Raw genomic sequence first — 20,226 nt, forward strand, 5'->3', positions numbered from 1 at the left:
TTCTGTTTCTATTTTCGTCATTCATTGGCTCTAGATTAAAAAAATACCACTCATTGGTGCAGTCACTGTCATCTGTAATTTTGTTCTCATATCTTAGATTTTGTGAACAGATTAATCTCATTTGCTACTAATTGTTTTTTTTACATTTGAATTATTATATATACATTAATAGCAAAAAAAGAAGAATTTAAAATATGTCTCATGCTGCAAAATCAGTATAATCTTCTCAGTTCAATAGCACCGACGAGACTTCTTTTCTTTGACCTAAAAGACTACTTATGCTTGCCGAGTGTAAATTTGATGCTAATCGGAAAGTGATTCTATTTCGGTGAGTAACTTACTCTGTATCAAACAAAAACATCATCAACTCAATAAATAAGATCAAACCGTATCAATGATATTTGATTTTATAGCATTTTTATCTTTTATGGAAAAACGTCTATAGAAATGAGAGTGACTTTTTATACTCCATAAGGGCAACTGCTTATACTAAAAGAGAAACCTTGGTACACTTAGTTTGATTTGAGAGCAATTATGCTACAAATTAGTTCTACAGACATCCATAGCTGACTGAATTGTCGTGTAAAACGAAACCCACAGACTTTATATATTCATGTTCATGTTGACAGTCCTCAATGGGAATGTTTTGGTGGCTGCTGTTAAGCAATCCTAAATATGGAGATAATAAAGAGTAATCAAGGGAACCAAGGTTATAGCGGTAATCAAAAGAATGCAATCCAGGGACAAAGACCAGACATGGAAAGCTGACACACACAACAAAGAACATAAAGTAACTAAAATCATACATATAAAGTAACAGTAACAAAAACAAATGAGCAACTCGGACTCCACTAAAACCTGGGAGCATGGACCAGGTGCACCGGTAGTGTAAGCGTCCTCTGCTAGAAACACCCGCCGAGTTGCTCATAAAAGTCAAGTCCGGGGTAGACAAACGAGGAAAGGAAAACTATGAATCGTTGAATAACTTAGTTTTCATGGTGCAGATGGATACGCATGAAACTGTGTTTATTTGAAAATCAAATTAGTGTGATGATGCTAACTTGGAAATGGTTATATTTAAAGTCCATTTATTGCTATGCATTCCAATTTAAAAAGCAATTATGAATGTTACGGAGATTGCTTTCCAAGACCCATAAACTGATCTATTCACTCAAAGCTATCTTTATGTTGCCATTAAAAAGAAATTCACAGATGTACGAGAGGTAAATTCACAATAATCAGGATAACAATATCATTTTCAGTTCTTTATTTTTCAAAATCAGCCATCTTAAATACAGTTGAATCTGTGTTAATAGACCCCTTCTAGATTTCGGTTTAGACAGGTGTTGGGTTTTCCAAAGTTCATTTGAATTGACTATTAAAAATGTTTGTTATATTGATTTTTTTTATTGTTCTAAGTTCGGTTTGAACTGGTTTCACTGTTTCGTCATTAGCTTTAAAAAAACATCAACCAAATATTTCTTGTGCCTCCACATCTTTGCTATCTAAGTTATCCTCCCCATAAACTGGTTCCGCGGGAAGTTGCTCCAGATTCACTTTATTACTGGAGGCAAATCTAACATGTCTCTTTCTCGGTGTTGTAGTCTTTTTAGGAACAGGCGGTATTTCGTCCAATGCTTTAATTCGAAGTCGAGGCTTTGTAGAAAAGTTTGCAACTGAAACTTTCGACTTTTGAGAAGGCTGAACTGTGAAATACTTAAAAAGCTGTAACTGTTCTTGTTCTGTAAGGAGCTCACTTGAGACTACTGTATTAGAATATTGCTTCAAGGTTACACATGGTATTCTTATTTTGTAAAACAAGTCACCCAGTAAATTTCTTTTATTTTCACCTTCATCTGGTACACTGTTCTTTTTGCATTGCAAATCTACCCAGGCAACAACGGCTTTGAAAACTTCGATTTCAGAGGTAGAGAGCCTTTCTAGATCTACAAATAGATCAAAACTTAATACTGAGAAATTATTGATTCCCAAAAATACACCGAAGCGTCAAATTCCAAAACGTGACCTAAACGTGAACGTAAAACAAAAACGATCTACATATCCAATGTAGCGAACCGAATTTTTAGAAACATTTTTGTTTTCAAGTTGAAAGGTGTACTCATTGGTGCTAGGGAAGTCATATACTTTTTTAAAAGTTGCTCATCTTGCAAGCAAGGAAAATACGAAATAGTTGCACGCTTCCTCGTGCTTACAATACCAACACTCAACCATTTACGGCAAACATGAAGTAGATAACGGTAAGCCTGAAAACGAGAGGCATAGTACAAGTCAGTATGCAAAAGCAATAAACCAAATATCTATCCAGTAGAAGCTGAGACACCTTTTACGAAAATTTATTTCCATTACGCGTTTCCTAAATTATTACATAGTAGTGCGGCAAAACGGAAGCCTATTAGTGACCAATTTTAAATGGAGAAAACGGTAAAAGTCATCATGTAAAACCAAAATAACAAATTTTTGAGCATTCCCTCCAATAGAAGCTGAGAAATATGTTACAGATGTGTGTAATGGGCGGACGGACAGACAGGATGGTTGCAAAAGAGTGGGGTATAAAAATGATTAAGGTACTACCAAGAATGGAATTCACACTTGTGTATGACAACTCCAAAAATCCATCTGTTTTGAAGACCTCTCTTGAAAAGCTAGAAATAAAGTATAATGCACTTTGTTTCAGCGAGTTAATTTCGAAGTTGATAGCTTCTTCAAGAATTCTACAAACATTGTTACGGTTGATTGATTTTTCCATATGGGTTACACAAAGGTCAGCTAATCCTTGTATCTGGTATTTCATTGCTGCCTGCAGTAATGAAACGCTATTTGAGTTAGTTACTTTTGTTATATTGGTGTAAATGTACCTAAAATATAAAAGAAAAACCATGATGAGTTGGTTATTTTCTATGAGCGAATGATTTAAGGATTAAATAAACTTTATATGTGTCTTTTCAAATGCTCTTGCTCATAATTGATGTTTAGGATTCTCTTTTCAGTAGAATCTGGCTAAATATTTGTTAAGTACTCTATCAGAATGGTGGTATTCTTTTCTGAAAATATGTCGTTCCTAAAATTCTTGTATAACTGTTTTTCAAATCATTTCAAACCCAATTGGTTCACCGTGTCATTGTTTTCCTTTCCGTTTTCGTTTACACCGGACGTGATATTTTTATGAGCAACTCGGCTGGAGTTTCTGGAAAAGCAGAGGACGCTTACCCCGCCGGTGCACCTGGTCCATGCTCCAAGTGTTTGGCGCATGTATTCCTGGTTGCTTATTTACTTCTGTTTCTTTGTATGTGTTATTTTGGTTATTTCGTTTTCTATGTTGTGTGTTTCTGTTTTCTCTGTCTAGTATATCCTAGGAATACTTTCTTTTGATTTCCCCTTGAATCTGTACATGTGTTCCATTGAATACGCTTTCAATGACGCATCCCTTCATTTCCACAAAGACTTGTTTATCTTATTGGATTTGTTATGATTTCATGGGCCCGCATTTGGTTTATCACATATAAAATAGGAGTATAGGTGTTTACATAAATGAACTAAAATAAATTGAAAAAGTATACTTTAACATCATTTCAAAAATGTCTTTTGAAATATCCTCCACTAAAATGTCTTCGTGTGCTGCTCGCTCTTTAAATAGCTCGTCTTCAAATACAGCACTGCGCATGGCAAGAACAAACGTGTGAGCTGGTACTCTACCAGAAGTGTAGTCATTATCAAAAATAAAGTGGACATCTGATAACGTCTCTTTGAAAAGCAAATATTTTAGACAGTCTGAGGGAGATTTTCCCTCTCTCCAATCTTCAACCTCTTCTGACATCTGTTACAAAAATGATGACCAATTAAGTTGTTGTATTCTGATCTTTGCTAGCTTCCTTTTATGTGGATTCAGGCAAAGTACTATGTCAGGTATTGACAGTCTCTTGTTGTGAACCGGGATGCAAAAAGGCAATTAAGTCTTAATATTCAAAATCATTAGCTTAAAAAAAACAACTGAAAATTATTCATAGAGTGTTGAAAATCCATAACAAACGAGAACGCACAAATACTTTTGATAATTCTTTCGTTACAAAACAGTTGCTTGAACGTGACTAAATTCAGGTATTCGGTCAGTATTATGCTTTTTTTTTATCGACGTACGATTGTGGCACGTCAATGAACTAATGCCGCAAAACATTTATTCCCTTTTATTCATATGTTTTACTATGTTGTGAAAATTGTTAATATGTAATTACAACATGAATGCTATTTTGGACAATATACATAGCTTAATGTTCCTATATCTTAATTACACTGTATTTACATCTATCCCTATGTTTTTGACACTATCCATAGATTTTGGCATTAAAATGATTTAGCGCCGGTATTTAAGGAGGTAGACCTAAGGTAAGGGACATTACTCTTGAAATCAGTGATATGTTTGCATCATATTCAATTTCACCAAAGCCTATCAAGCTTCCATTCGGATCAAAGTAAAATCAGTACAAGTTACTTTGATTCTTACATAAGATTGATGTAAAATACTGAGTACAAACGTTCTAATATTTTGTAAGAGTTGTGTCCCCTACCCTAGGTCTACCTCCTCAAGTCAAGTATGTGAACGCATGTGTGATAGAAGAAAAAATATTTGATTTCCACCTGATATTTTGTTAGATGTGGGTGTGTTTTAGATTCCTTTTATCGTATTTAACTTGATCTTTATATCCAGCAGAGTGAACCATCTACCGACCTATTTAGTAATGAGACCGAGAATCTCGTGAGAGAGGTTTGTTTTGTTTGTGTTCCCTGCATAATATAAGTTTGTAACGTCATCAGAATAAGTATTTTTTGTTAGGTATGACTTAACGCACAGAGGTTCAGTATCATTTGAATTTCAATTGTTAAAGTGATGTTTTTTTACAAACAATATGGAAAGTGTGTCTTACATTATACTCATCGATTATAATATTTCTTAAATCTTAAATCTCGACAGTAAAATGACGGCATTTTTACTTGCTGCTCGTCATTTACCTACCTTTATTGAACAATTTTTTTTAATGACAATATAAGCTATTTTTCTCCATCTGATGTCCTTTGATGTTACCTGCTACGTTTTGTCCATAAACTCCCCCTCGATTGACACTTCGATATACCTACTTTTGACATCAAATAAAATAAATCTTGTTTGTTTATTTTGTATTTGGATACAATATATCTTACCTTTAAACCATATCAAAACATGGTGGAGTGAGAACTTCTCTAAAAGACTTTCTATGGGTAAGTGAATCGAGTCAATGATTTATAAAGCAATCCGATACATTTCATTACGTTTTGTCAATTATTTCGTTTAGTAATAATATATATTTTCTATTTTTATTTTTAAAACAGGATGAATTAATTGGGAACATTAGTTATTATTAGAAATACACAAGTTTAACATGTGAAGTGTTGGAAACCACTATTTGTAAAATGACATCACCAAATACCATGCGTAGCACATTCGGCTGTGTGAAGATAGTGATCCACATATGGATAGCAATTGAAAATACAAATTTCAAGCAGATCTTTCTCCAAAAAAAACCCCAACAAAAACAATATCCAAAAAAGTCACGAGCTGAAACCCTAAGCGACAATTGTTTCATTATAAGACAAACATGTTGTTTCATGACAGTCTGTATTGTTTTAACATTATATTAAAAGTAAATATTAATGGTTTAGATTACTCATCTTTGATGTCATTTTTTGTTCTTTCACTATCGATCATAACAGATATTACAAAAAAAAACCCAAACAAATCATAACAAAACAAGACAAGACAAAACAGATCTTTCATATTTGTATCTATAAATTAAAGAAACCAAGGTGTGATTCTTGTTCGTTCTATGAAGATGACATGTCAATCATAACCATAGTGAAGTTTCGATTTCATTTTAATCTTACATAAAGTAATAAAACGGCTATCTAAAATGTTAGATTGGAATATATAAGGAAACCTGTCTTAACAAAACCCTTGTTAATCCGAAGACTTATCTAAACATGACATTTTTAAAGCCTTTCTATAACTTAAATTCACTTTGAACCTATGTAAATAGAGCACCTGTTTTAACTTAACCTCATTTAAAATCCAAAATGGATTTGGTTTAGACAGGTTTAACTGTGCAACAAATCGGTTACTCCAAGGACAAGACTGCTATTTTTAGCATTATCATTAAAATAGTAATCGTCAACAATTAAAAGGTATGTTTTAGTGTATATCATCTGCATGTTAAAGACCTTTAATTATTGTTTACCAAAATTGATATTTAATTTAACACCTTATCACCAATAAATTTAAACTTTAAACAATAACTCTTACAATTAAACTGATCGAGATACAGCTATTCCGCATAACAAAGAACAATATTTTACGTTTTAACATAGCAATCGTAGGCCAAACAAAGTATTTTTTTTACTAATTTAACGTAATGCATTCTTACTCAATGCGTTGCTTCATTAAAATGCTTATTAATTATGAAGCTTGACATCGTGTTTGGTTTTTACTAGTTATTGTTGGTGTGCGTTTTTGTTTATTTCTTGTGTTAACTAAAAATGTTTTAGTATCATATTTCATAAATGTAGGACTCAAAACTTTTAACCTTAACACACGACACTTGTTTCAAGTCGAGTTTCGTTTTTCCTTGTAATTTGTAAATCTATTGGATTAAATTCATTTTTTTTTCTCTAGTCTTTTAACGTTGATGATTATTCTTTTGTTTCTGTGTGCATTCTCTTAGCTAGATGACTGTTATATATTTTTCGGTCAATGAAGAAATAACCTCAATCATTTGGTGCACACTAAATAACTTGCGTAGTGTGCACCACGATTATTGGGTTTTATTCAAATAGACCTACAAAATATAAGTCATTCCATATAATTTAATATTAGTATCAAAATTTAACGAAATAAAAAGGTTGATGACGTCTCAGTCACATAACAAAATTTGGTTTATGAGATGATGGACACATTTTGTTATCCAATCAGAAAGCGTGTTACATCTGAAATTGATTATGATGTTTTGTCTGTTGTCTGCGTTTAGATATTTCTCCCAGTTTATGATATCTAGTTCTGATCAAAGAGTCATTGGTTTATTTTAATCTTCAATTGACTCTAGCTAGGTCATGCTTATTGTAAGTGACGTTATTATGAGGTTTACTTTCTTTTTGAATTTCTTATTGTAACTAAACTTTACCTAAGACGCCAGAACTACACGCAATCTTCTAGGAGTTTTGCATCCTAGAACATATTGTAATTCAAATAGTTTTTCCGAGAAGGTTTGATCATTCCGACATAAAATTGCCTTTTTGTCCATATACTTTGTGGGTTACTGCTTAAAATTTATTCCGAGGTTTTAAGAATCTTTAATTACGAAATAACGTCACCTTTCAATGGATTATTTTATAAAAAAAAAAAAACACATAGGACAACGCAGTTGTATTTTAGAAAAACGCGAAATCTAATGTTTTATAGAGAACTATTTTCATTGGCCTATCAAACTTTGACACTGCCATTCTGGTCATTTATGGTTGTTCCTGTTCCCACATTAAATGATTTGCCATGTTTTTAACACGTTTATGAAAAATGCCAAAAATACATGACATTCCCGAATTTGTGTTAGCTTCGTATGTTATGTTTTTGCTTGGATTTTTGTTTCAATTCATCGGTTTTGTTTCTCCTGGTTGGTATAGCTATTCACAGTACGGAAACACAACAGTCTATGGCGGATTGTGGAAATCCTGTAACGATAACACAGGGTGTACTAATGTTCTGGATGCTGACGTAGCATGTAAGTACTTGGAGTGCATAAATAGAAATGAAAGTCACATGTAGGTTCGGTTCTTATGTAAATAATTCACAAGTCCGAGCTTAATAGTATTACATTCACAAATCGTATTTACGTCTTGTGCGCTCGTATTTGAATGATTTTTTACTAACGTTCGGATATTAGCCTAAATGTGATTAAAACTGCCAATACAATACAAAATACAAGCTAATACGGGATTTAGCCTTCCAATACGGGATTTAGCCGTCCAATACGGCTTTCACCCGTCCGATACGTCATAGTGGCCTGGTTAAAATCCATATTGCCCTAGGCCAAAATGACGTATTGGACTAGTTACTCAATAAAGGTATAATTGCGTAAGGTCTTCCATATTGGCTGAGTTGTTCATTCTCGGCTGGCAATATTGGACTTCGGCTACGCCTCAGTTCAATATGGCTAGCCTGGAACGAATAACTGAGACAAAATTACGCAAAAATATTATAGTATGTACTGAAAAATAAGCAATCATGGACGGCAATATTCATAACTGTTGTAAGGTTGTGTCTGAACAGAACTGTTTTACTTGAATGATTCTACTTCACATTTAAGTGTAAGAGTTTGTAAGAATCAGGCAAAATGGGAAAAATCAGAAACATTCATGTCAAAACCCTACCGATTAGACAATATAAATCACTCAAGGATGCTTTCTCTCATTGAAAAGACCATTATTAACCAATTACCCAAAATACGTTAAAATACCTCAAAAACTGACCAATTGATATGAATTCAAACCGGGCATCTATACGGTGCCAATATGGAAAAAGATGGCCAATATGGATCAAACCCGGACCAATTCGGCATCATAACTTCCGGTCATTTGACACCGCCATTTTTAGTTAGAATTGGATTTCATGAACCAGGACTAAAAGCTGCAGAAATACAAAAAACAAATCATCCATTTTATACAAAAAGGATATTTACGACAGATTAAGGCCAATGAATCTACAGTACATGTTCTTGGTAAAACACGAAAACAACTGTTCTACAAATCATCTAGCTGAGTTGGTTAATAAAATTGTCAGTAAATATGTAATTTCATATTGGTCCTGTTATAGGTATTTGGTCAATCATATTGGCCTCGACAGCCATATTGGCCCTCGGCGATGCCGTGGGACCAATACGACCGCCTCGACCAATATGACAGACCTCAAACTTATAACAGGGCCAATATGAAATTACATATTTATTAACATATATTACTTGATCTCTGCTTCCCTGGATTTGCTCAGAAAAAATTTCAACAGAACCTTAGAAAAAGAAGCTTTTTTGACAGAGTTATCTGCCCTTGAAATGTTCAGTTATAGTGAAATTGTAACTCAGTAGTCCAACATGATAATGAAAATTTTGTCTTTGATTCTGATGATGCAAATAGTCAAATTACACTATCAAAATTATGGGTTTTTCATACCATGTTTCACTGATTGCCTGATTCTCACAGGGACTGGCACTTAAAGATCGGCTATTATATTCGTTAAATGGCTATTCAAAAGGGTTTAAAGAGAAAATTTGGTCCCGTTGGTGAATTGTCAATGATCTTCATATTCCTTTTATATTGAAGCAACAAATGTGGAAAAGAGGGGGGAAAATAATAAATCAATCAACAAAAAAATCATTTTTGCAGTGCATGAAATTTCTTGATTGTCTTGAAGCCTTATGAGTTATAGAGTAATCAAGGGAACCAAGGTTATAGCAGTAATCAAAAGAATGTAATCCAGGGACAAAGACCAGACTTGGAAAACAAACACACACAACAAAGAACATAGAGTAACTAAAATCATACATACAAAGTAACAAAAGCAAGTGAGCAACTCGGACTCCACTAAAAACTGGGAGCATGGACCAGGTGCACCGGTAGGAAAGTGTCCTCTGCTTTTCTAGAAACACCCGCCGAGTTGCTCATAAAAAGTCAGGTCCGGGGTAGACGAAAGAGGAAAGGAAAACTATGACACGTTGAACAAATCAGTTTTCATTGCGCAGATGGATACACCGTAATGATCCACGAGTTTATGATGACTACCATAAAACTTTTGTAGTGATGACTTCCATCTTGTAGCAACATAACCCTGCTCCAGAAGCCTATTTTTAGAATTCTAGCGCGATACAAAAAGTCTGCGTAATCTGGCAAGCTCTGGCATAACATATGAGTTGTGATATGAACACTCCATACGCAGGTGCTGAAGGGATGTTGCCACAGATGAAAGGAAAGTTGACAATTTTGAATGAAAAGTCATCACGTTTGTCGTAAAGTTTGGTCAATAGTTTTCCTTTACCATCGATTTCTAAGTGTAGGTCAAGATATGAGGTCGACTTCAAAATGTCTGCAGTATCCTTTATCTCAAGTTCTTTGGGGTAGATGCGATGTATCAAATCCCCAAAATTAGGATAGTTTAAAGATAATACGTCATCTATGTAGCGGAAACTGAGATTAAAGGACCTTGCTAAACGCTATTCTTTCTTTCGGATCAGATCAGCTATAAAGTCAGCCTCATAAGAGTGAAGGAATAGGTCAGCAAGAAGAGGAGCACAATTTGTTCCCATTGGAATGCCGACCGTTTGTTGAAAAACGCGTCCACCACACTGGACAAGTATGTTGTCGATTAAAAATTCCAGCATTTTGTAAACATCTTCTTCTGTATATTTGGAAGATGATTTGGAATTATTTCTTAATTATAATTAGGTGGTTTCATTTCGTTCCAATAATCGCATTAGCATACTTTCCTATCATTATATTGTCAACCATTTTGAAAATTGCTACAACATTTTTTTTCTCAATATTTTAGCATATATGGAAGCTACGCAGACATTTGACACATTTGGTTTCCTGACTTTGTTAGTAACAGCTGCTATTTTTACAACTAAAGTGTACAAGTACAAAAACAAAACGGATAAAATATCCTGGATTATCATAATTTTGTTGTTCGTTAGCAGTAAGTATGTTAAAAGAAACTGTAGTAGATTTCGACGAAAAAATACCAAAGCGCCAGCAGTGTGATATTCCAAATAATTCAAAATAAAAAAAAGCATGATATAAACGTGAAGATAGGAAACAAACGTCAATCTCAATACACAACTTATCGAATAAAATAAAAAACGGGGAGTGACATCAGGTACTCCTGAAGGCTAAGTATGTACTGCTCCGCCAACGGCACCTATAAATACGCCATCCCCCTTCCCCCGACACGAGTCACAATGGGGTCTCATAAAAAATACTTCATACTAGGGCGATATCATTCTATTGAACAAAGTATCATGATGTAAACAAAGTATATGATGCAGAAATATAAGAAAATTATCCAAACTTTGGTTAAGTCCTTTTTCATTGTATTTTTTGCATCTTTTTTGCTACTTTTGTCATGCGATTTTAAAGTAAACAGAACTTCTGATAAAATTTCTATATGAGGGCCGCTTTAAGTACGAAAAAAAAAAGATACAACGTGCCAGTCCGTTGTTGATGCAAGCCACTTCATACTTCTTTTTCTTCGTTTAGGTTTTTTCGTCATGCTTGCCTTTCTCATTTTTGCATCAGCCAGTCCAATCAAGATTCAATTGAACGTTGGATACGGATTTGGAATGACCATTGTAGCTGCTGTTTTTCTGGTTGTGAGCGGCAATTTATTTGTTCTTGACGCTACAAAGTGAACGCCGAAAAAAACTGTCGTTTTAACTATTTCACTACGGGTTTTAGAAATTGACTAATTTATGTTTGTGTGTCCGACTTGGATTCATAATTCAATGTACACCGAAACGCTCCTGTGACGAATTTCACGATGATTGTCTATTTCTAAGCACACAAAAGAACTTTAATCATAGTATCATTCCATTACAATAGTGGAAGTATTTCATACCAATCAAATAAAAGATGATAGGGTTGTTTGCTTTCTCTTTTCTTTTCGAAATTATGAATACTGTATACTAATAATCTATGTACTAATTAGCAGTATTCTCTATTGAAATTCAAACTAGGAGGTCTAAAGTGTCTGAATCGCTTACCTGGTTCGATAAGCAACATTCTATTTTTTTTGCAAAAGCAGCCATATTTTTTCATGGATAAATTTCCTCACGCTCAAAGCTAGGAGCAATCATATCAATGTTCAGTAGTGTCTGAAAAACTTCTGTCTGACCACTATGTTCTATTTCTAGTTACTAACAGCGGCCATATTTTTTCGACGGATCAAAAATACCCACATGAGTTGCAGAATACCCTAAGAAATATTCATACCAAGTTTAGTTCTATTTGGTCTGTCAGTGGAAAAGATTTTTGAAAGAAATAACATTGAAATTAGCAAAAAAAAAAAAAAAAAATTGGGCTTAACCTAACGTCTAATGAGACATGTGCAGAAAATTTCTATCTGACCCCCCCCCCGTAAGTTCTATTTTTAGTAACGGCGGTTATATTTTTCGACGGATCCAAAATCCTTAAATCATTTCTATGCACAATAACCGAAGGATTATTCATAGCAAGTTTGGTTGAAATTGGTGTAGTAGTTTCCGAGAAGAAGAATTTTGAAAGAAAAAACATTAAAAAGCGAAAAAAGGAAAAAGGACAATACCTCCAACATTGCTGAACAGATTAACACGAAATTTTGACCAGCGACAGATCTCATCGTGCCGAACATTTAAACCCAGCCATAATTAAAATTAACGGTTAATGAGATATATGTGAAAAACATTGTCTAACTCCTATGCTCCGTTTTTAGTAATGGCGGCAATATTTTTTGACAGATCAGAAATTATCATATTGGTTCTATGCACAATACACTTAGAAACATTCATATCAAGTTTGGTTCCAGTAGGTCAAGTAGTGTCAGAGATTGGAAAATTTTTAAACGACGACGATGACGAACAACGACGGACGCCAAATGATGGCAATAGATTAGATGGCCATCGGACAGGTGAGCTAAAAAGAGTTTTCTGATGAACTCGATAAACCGGAGTAGCTATTAATTGATTAACAGTCAAATAAGTAGACTGTTTATGCGTTCAATTTTGTAGGTATGTATTTAAACGATAGCGGATTGCAATTATTAGGTACGTCAATTAATTTATTGAAATTATAAGAAAACTTTGGATAGATATTTCCAGGCGCGTAGCTGCCGTTGGGCAAAAAAGCTTTTGCCTGCACTTAATTTTGCCAATTTTTTTTGGAGATAAAATACATCCAGGAAAGGCATAAATGATGCTCAAAAACGCTATCTCTGCGGAGCTTCGGAGGGGGAGGGGCGTCGCCCCCTGGACCCCCTGCCGTAATTTTGCCTACACTTCAATTTGGCCTCAGCTACGCGCCTGATTTCGACGCATCATCAACTTAAAGAAAAGTTAGCAAGACTACTTTGCTACATTTGATTATATAAATATACAGTTTTATTGAGATTATAAAGGGATATTACTAACACATTCTCATATGAATATAAGATTGGCCATTCGCTTAATGATGTCAATCTACCACTGATCTATATCACAATATATCAGAAAATACTAGTATACAACACAATTATGCATTTTCAACCATCTCTTAACTACTTTTCCGTCTTTGGCTAAGTACTGCTGTATCTGTCGCTTTGATATGTAAATAATACAAAGAATGATCGATATTATTCCAGACTCTAATACAAATGCAAGACCACCGCGGACACACGATAATCCGATACAGTTCCTACCTTTGGCGTTCTTAGTCTGTTTCTCGTACAGGTGTCCAAAAACTACTTGAATCCCCATCCAACCAGGGCCGCGATAAGCATAGTCATTCCCCAGTTTCGACCGATATTTTTTAGGTAGAATCGTTCACTCATGGCAGTCGGTGACAATGTCCAGTACATACTAGTCCCAAATCCACAAAGAATTGTTGCTATAACCAACATAGCAAATGCTGTTCCGCCGATAATCACAATGGCGAGGCTCGCACAAAATATTACACTTGGTAATAGCAAAATAGTCATACGAGTAATCTTCGCTTTTATTTTATCAGAAAGAAACCCAAGAACTAAGCTTATGGATGCACTAAATACGGGTATCAAAATCAGCAGTGTGCTATCACGGTCGCTTAAGCCAACAGACTTACACACAGTCGTAAGACTGTTAAAAAATACCACACCTACGGATGAACCGAATACATGAAAACAAATGATAATCAACGTTGAGGAGGATATGAACCAATGTCATAGAATCGCTATGAGGTGTCAACTGAACAACAATCTGCATTTTTATCAAAATCAAATGGAACGGAATTTATTTCAGTAAATTGTGCATACTTATTTGAAGGAATGTTGAGTGATTGATCATTTGAGTCGTCGCTGTATATACGAAGAAATAACATATGGAGTCCGGGTTGATTATTTACTTCTGTTCCTTTGTACGTGCCATTTTAGTATTTTCATGTCTATTTTTTTGTGTGCCTATTCTATCGTGCAGTCTTTATCCTTGGAATATATTTTTTCGGTATTCTGCGAATCTTGGTTCCCTCGATTACTCATTGACCAAGTTTAAACCATTCGATAGAATAATTGTTTTGAGAAAGATAAAGAGTAACGGCTAATGTATAAACCTTTTTACTACGAAATATTATGATGAAAATTAGTGTAATGTATCAAAACGTGAAACAGATCACGAAAATCTTGTTATAAAATAGTAAAAAAAAATAGCTGTTAAGTTTTGCAGATTGACCTTTATGCTAAAAAAAAAGAATACAAAGAATTATGGGTAAATGCTTTCATGGTTAAAATTCTATTTCAATCGAAGGTAAGCTCTAGCTAATGAATCATTTTTCAAACATTTCTTAACCAAAGAAAAGCACTTACCACGACGTAAAAAAGTAAATAGCCATGAGTGGACTCTTGTCTCTGTAAAACGCCACATTTCTTGTTGTGCTCCATAACAGCATATACGAGCCAACGGACACAATCAAATCTGCTCCTGATGTCCAGAATGGGCCAAATTTATCGTATAATACACCAGGGATAAAACCTATACCCAAGCCAAGGTTCATCAACGAAGATTGTTACTCAACTGTTCAGAAAAATAAAACTGCATTATTGATAAACATTGTTTTATTCATGCGTTCTAAGTAATCCTCAGTAATAATATCATTGAAATATTTGTAGTGTGTTTGATATTGTGTGATAGGATTTATTTTTACTATTTCATAAATGTTCCATTATTGTGTATTGCTTGGCAGATTGCACACTGATCAAGGAGCCAATTTCGAGAGCAAACAGGTCAAGGAATTGTGTGAAATCACCGGTATCAAGAAATCCCGTACCTCGCCATACCATCCACAAGGCAACGGTCAATGCAAAAGGTTCCACCGCACACTAATCAACATGCTTGGAACGCTTGAGAAGGAACAGAAAAGGGATTGAGAGTCATATATCGCACCAATAGTCCACGCTTACAACTCCACCAAGCATGACAGTATCGGCTACTCACCGTACCTTCTTATGTTTGGAAGAGAGTCTAGGCTACCTGTTGACGTGAGCTTCGGACTTAACAACGGCGCAGAACAAAAGACCATGTCAAAATACGTAGAAGATCTGAGACAAAAGTTGAAAAAGTCATATGAGATAGCATCATCAACCACGGATAAAGCGCAAGGAAGGCAGAAGAGAATGTATGATACAAAAGGAAGGGAGTCATTCTACATAAAGGGGATGGAGTTCTTGCGAAGATACTAGCCCATGAAGGAACACACAAGTTAGAAGATAAATGGGAAGAAGAGCCATAGATCAGCCAAATACAGAAGTACCTGTATATGTGGTGAAGAAAGAAAGTGGTCATGGGAGAAAGAGAACACTTCACAGTAATAGTTTACTCCGTTGGAAATATTTGCGAGGATGACAATGGAGAGACCTCATCAACTCCAAAAAGACCAGTTCCTCGGTCTAGACGTAGACGGAGAAAGTCCGTGACACCTACGACAGATGTTGCACAAGTTGGAGTTGCATCAGACCACAACGATATGAGCGACGACGAATCAGTGGTGTTCTGGATTGTGGATAAACAGCCTCAGGACAAAGATCAACGAGAAAACATATTCAATCCGATGTTGATTAACAGATGGTTGAGGAGGAGGCAGATACTCCCAGTAACACTGCTGACGACCCGGTCCGCACTGGAGAGTTTGGCGCTGAATCGGAGGAAGACACTTCTTCAAGAAGATCAGGGCTCACGATGTCAGAAAATCAAGCTTCCAGTTATGACGATAATGATAATGATGCTTTAGAATCAGATGAGAATTTAAACATTGAAAACGCCTTAGAAACACCAATACCAAAAGCAGGACGATCCACCAGAGCTAAGACATCTACAGCGACAACGAGATACAGAGATTTTGTCTTACCACCTGTTTCCAAGAGCGCACAACCAGATTGGATGGTGCGCACAGACTACTTGAAAGCAGCCACATCCTCTGGGATGTTTGTGAACATGGGGGAAGAAGTATCCAAAGCGATGTTGAGGCTAAGTACGAAAACTGGTGAATAAACATTAAACCATATTGTTTTTTTTCAGAATCTCAGCTATCTTTCTGAGACGAGGTCGTCTTTCCTCATACCAGGGGAGGAAGATGGTTATTTTTGTCCTTGATATATACATTGTTTTTCAGTTATGTCCGGGACGACATTTTCGCAGCAGGGGGAGAATGTGATAGGGTGCATTTTTACTATTTTATGAATGTTCCATTATTGTGTATTGCTTGTCAGATATTGTGTATTCATTATCTTTTCCGTCGTCTGTTATATATGGTCTCTAGTATGTTTTGATCAGTCATACTTCATTGAGCCTGGTTGTAATAGTTTTCTGCTTTTACATTGCTAATTGTCACGCCTGATTTAGTTCTCTGTGGTCAGATCTGATTGGTCAGACAAAACTCATTGGGTTTTTAAAATTATACTTAAAAAATGGAAGTTCGATCTTAATACTATACATTTGAAATAATTCACATTCTCAGAAGTTTATCGCACAATTGTGATATAGATTTTAGTGCATATTTTGAGTGCAGAAGACAATATTCAAAGGAACCCTCGATTGATGTGGCTGAAAGAAGCACTTATCTGGTAAGTATGTTATCATATTTTGTACAGTGTAGAGTGAATGGCGTATGCAATATGTGTTATGTCCGTAGTTGGTAAGTTTGGCCCTTGCTCCGATTGATATGATAGATGCGAGATCGTTTATGAATCTGTGAATGACATGTATTATGATATGAATCTGTAGTTTGGTTGTAGTTTGAAATATTTTAGAGAGATTCTGTGAGCGACCTTGACCCTTGCTGTTATGGGTCTATATTTGATAACGCATGATGATTATTTATACTAGTCTTGTTTATTGTATGTTAGTGTCTACATGTATTAGTACTTTCATCATAGAGACTTGCTATATTGATATTTTTGAGAAATATATATCTCATAGATCGTGTAATAAATTTCTGTATTTTATGATGGGTTCATAGCTTTGATCCGAGTATTTATGTTTTATTCCTTTATTTCAGGAGATACTATATATACTGACCCTGTATGTTATACATGTAGCTGTAGACTATTATAACCTAGTCCCATAGATTGGTAGGTTTATATGCTTTATAGTGTACTTGGTTTTATATGAGAATTATTAAGCTTAGTATTTTGATAAAATATATGATTGTCATTCATTCATATGTGAAGAAGTTTGTTTATCTATAGCTATTATCTAGTATGACTGTTAGATTTATTTTGAACTGGAGTATTTTCATTGTCATTGTTTTCTAATTACATATCTAGAGTATGAACTGCATTCTATTAATGATAGTTTGAGAGCAAGTTATACTTACTTATATAATTTGTGATACTGGAATTACTTTATTGTTGTATTGTTGTAATTTCAGGGTTATTTATTTTACTGAATAAAGATCTAGAACCCTAGTAGCGTGTTCGATACGACCTGCTTTAATTGTAACTGAAACTAAGGGCAATCACGGTTAAAGTAATTAAAAAAAAAAAAAAAAGAGAGACGAAACAAAGGTAGGCTCAGTGAAATGGCGAATGCCAGGTTTTTATCGAAAGGATTTATTTAGAAACAATGAAATTCTCCGGAAAGAACCAAAACATCCGAAGATTCATGCAAAGGTAATCTGTAATGACTAAAAATTCAGCAGGTTGTTACATGTAAAAACCATACCACGTCAAATTGACTAATGAAATAGATTTGTCTATATGGTGGAGACAGATCATAAGTTAAGAAGACGACCGTTAAAATACGTCCATCTTGCGGTAACATACTCTTGTTCCAAAATCATTTATAAGTACTGAGAACAGTTGCTTTCATCCTCCCAAGTCATGGTTTTGAGTCCACTTTCGAGGGAGCAAGAGCAGTGAAAGATATGCGCCATTTAGCATGTTGAATATAAATCTGCCTTATAGACGAATTATAAAACTACTTTGTTTCAATGTGAAGTTTTGGGATACGAACAAAACATATAACATTCTACCTTCAGTTTGTGTGTAATTAAACATTTTTTTCAAATCATCTTGGTATTCATTGAAAGTAAAAAGTGACCCAGTCACAAATTTTGAGAGACAAACAACAAAAAGTCCAATTTTTTTCATAAATTGGAAAAAAAATTTGATTGTTGCATCGGTTATTTAAAGGCATCTGAAAAAGGGGAAAAAGTTGGTGATGTTTTATGAGTGAGCAACCCTGTCATTTGTGTTTTCTAAGAGTTTTCTGTTGTTATTTTTCCTTACTGTTTTCTAACGATTCCTTCAGTTAAATTATTTGTTTATTCTTCATTTTTTACCATAAGTTCTGTTCTCGGCTTTTTTTTTCAAATGAAACAACCTGCATTCATAAATCGAATGGTTGTTCTCTAATTAAAGATTTGTCTGTTTTGTAGAATTCATGTAGAAAATTTATTAATTCCTATTGCATTTTTAATGATTCTTTTATATTTCAATGATTTGCAATCATTTTAATGTTCCCCATATGAAAAGTTAGTTCTTTTAATCTTACCAATAGCATGCAAGTACATAAACTATATACAAATAATTTAATTTCAGAAATAACACGTTTTCTGATTGGATAAAAAAATTCGCCCATCGTCTCATAAACAGAATTTTGTAATGACTCTAATGTCAAAAATCTTTTTTTTTAATTATTTACTTGTTGAATTTTGATACTTAAATTAAATTATAAGGAATGAATGTTATATGTTCGGTCTATTTGAAGTAACCCCAATGCACTTGGTGCACACTTGAAAATAACCTGCTATACAGGTTTTCATTTAGTATACACCACGTGATTGAGATTATTTCTTAATTCAAGACTGAAAAATATACATGAAGGAGTCATTCCTTAAATAATTCTGTTGTAATTAATTTAGGATTAATGCAGCCGTGCATATAAATCATTTGGCTATTTGCATCAAGCAAGCATTTCATGGTATGAATAGAAGAATATATATATTTTTGCACTTTGAGTTAGTCGGTAACAAAGGTGCATTAGTCTGTTAAATTAAGACCCTGATCATGTGTGCGAAGCTGTCTTTAGTTTAAAGAAAGTTCAAACTTTACTGCCAAAAGTAACATAGTCTAATGTAATAGTGACTAAAAATACAAAATATTGCATGCCTTTTCATTCAAAACGGCAATTCTAAACCAGTGTGATTATATAATTATTGATAAAATGTTAACAAAAGTTTTTTTTCTCCCTAAAACAAATATTTGATGTCTGAGTACATTGAGATCATTGTACTCGATATAAGATTTGCGATTTATCAGCAACTAAACTGCAGTTACTACATGTCATACGTATACGATCAAGATGTGATGTTAATCTCGGTTTGGTCTTTGCGTGACGACTTTTCCTTATCTTCAATGTAATCTATTTTATTCGCTTTATTACATAGTGTAAGTAGACCGTCTTTGTTTTACCGATTTCACGTCAGGCCATTTTTGTTTAAAGACTTTGTCGTATTTGAATTACCCTACTGCTGTAACCTAGAAGTCCGAGTAATATTTTCGTTCTACAAGTTTCTCTCAAATCTAACCCCGGGTCACCAGTGATGTCTTCTGTCTTTTGATTGGATGAGCGAATATGACGTTATCTTATTTTCTTTATGCGTTCTTATAATATTCAAATTTAACAAAAAAAATATGTTTAAATATTTTTTTTATCTAATACCTTATATCATGTTCCGATATAAATGCACAATGATTAAGTTAATTTAGATAATTTCATCTTTGTTCTTATTTTATTTCATAAGCGGCAATTTCCTCATATATTGCTTGGTCAATATCATAAACGACCCTCGGTTCGCTAAAAATATAGACTCAGGTCACCATCGACAGATATGCACAATATATGAGTAAATTGCCGCTTATGAAATAAAATAAAAACAAAGATGAGA

General features: G+C 34.3%; 2 protein-coding genes and 2 pseudogenes across 2 annotated transcripts; 2 read left to right on the top strand and 2 right to left on the bottom strand.

Annotated features, from left to right (window-relative positions):
* Nucleotides 1-1,252: 1,252 nt before the first annotated feature.
* On the bottom strand, nt 1,253-5,269 carry LOC148612240 (BTB/POZ domain-containing protein 6-like). The gene is made up of 4 exons (XM_088593501.1): nt 5,215-5,269; nt 3,579-3,835; nt 2,593-2,876; nt 1,253-1,946 (listed from the first exon to the last, which is right to left on the bottom strand). Exons 2-4 carry the CDS (start codon nt 3,833-3,835, stop codon nt 1,468-1,470), a joined length of 1,020 nt encoding a protein of 339 aa, XP_088449627.1. The 5' UTR covers nt 5,215-5,269; the 3' UTR covers nt 1,253-1,467.
* A 2,172-nt stretch (nt 5,270-7,441) lies between these two features.
* LOC148612241 (uncharacterized) lies at nt 7,442-11,724 on the top strand. Its single transcript, XM_088593502.1, has 3 exons — nt 7,442-7,817; nt 10,634-10,780; nt 11,341-11,724. The coding sequence occupies exons 1-3, from the start codon at nt 7,613-7,615 to the stop codon at nt 11,490-11,492; spliced, it is 504 nt and encodes a 167-aa protein (XP_088449628.1). The 5' UTR covers nt 7,442-7,612; the 3' UTR covers nt 11,493-11,724.
* Nucleotides 11,725-12,982: 1,258 nt separating this feature from the next.
* On the top strand, nt 12,983-17,514 carry LOC148612242 (uncharacterized; annotated as a pseudogene).
* Nucleotides 13,329-14,051, bottom strand: LOC148612243 (uncharacterized; annotated as a pseudogene).
* Nucleotides 17,515-20,226: the final 2,712 nt, after the last annotated feature.

The sequence above is a fragment of the Perna viridis genome, chromosome 7 (genome assembly GCF_037379345.1).
Source record: "Perna viridis isolate PV_CMFRI_1.1 ecotype Kerala chromosome 7, ASM3737934v1, whole genome shotgun sequence".
Classification (NCBI taxonomy): domain Eukaryota; kingdom Metazoa; phylum Mollusca; class Bivalvia; order Mytilida; family Mytilidae; genus Perna; species Perna viridis.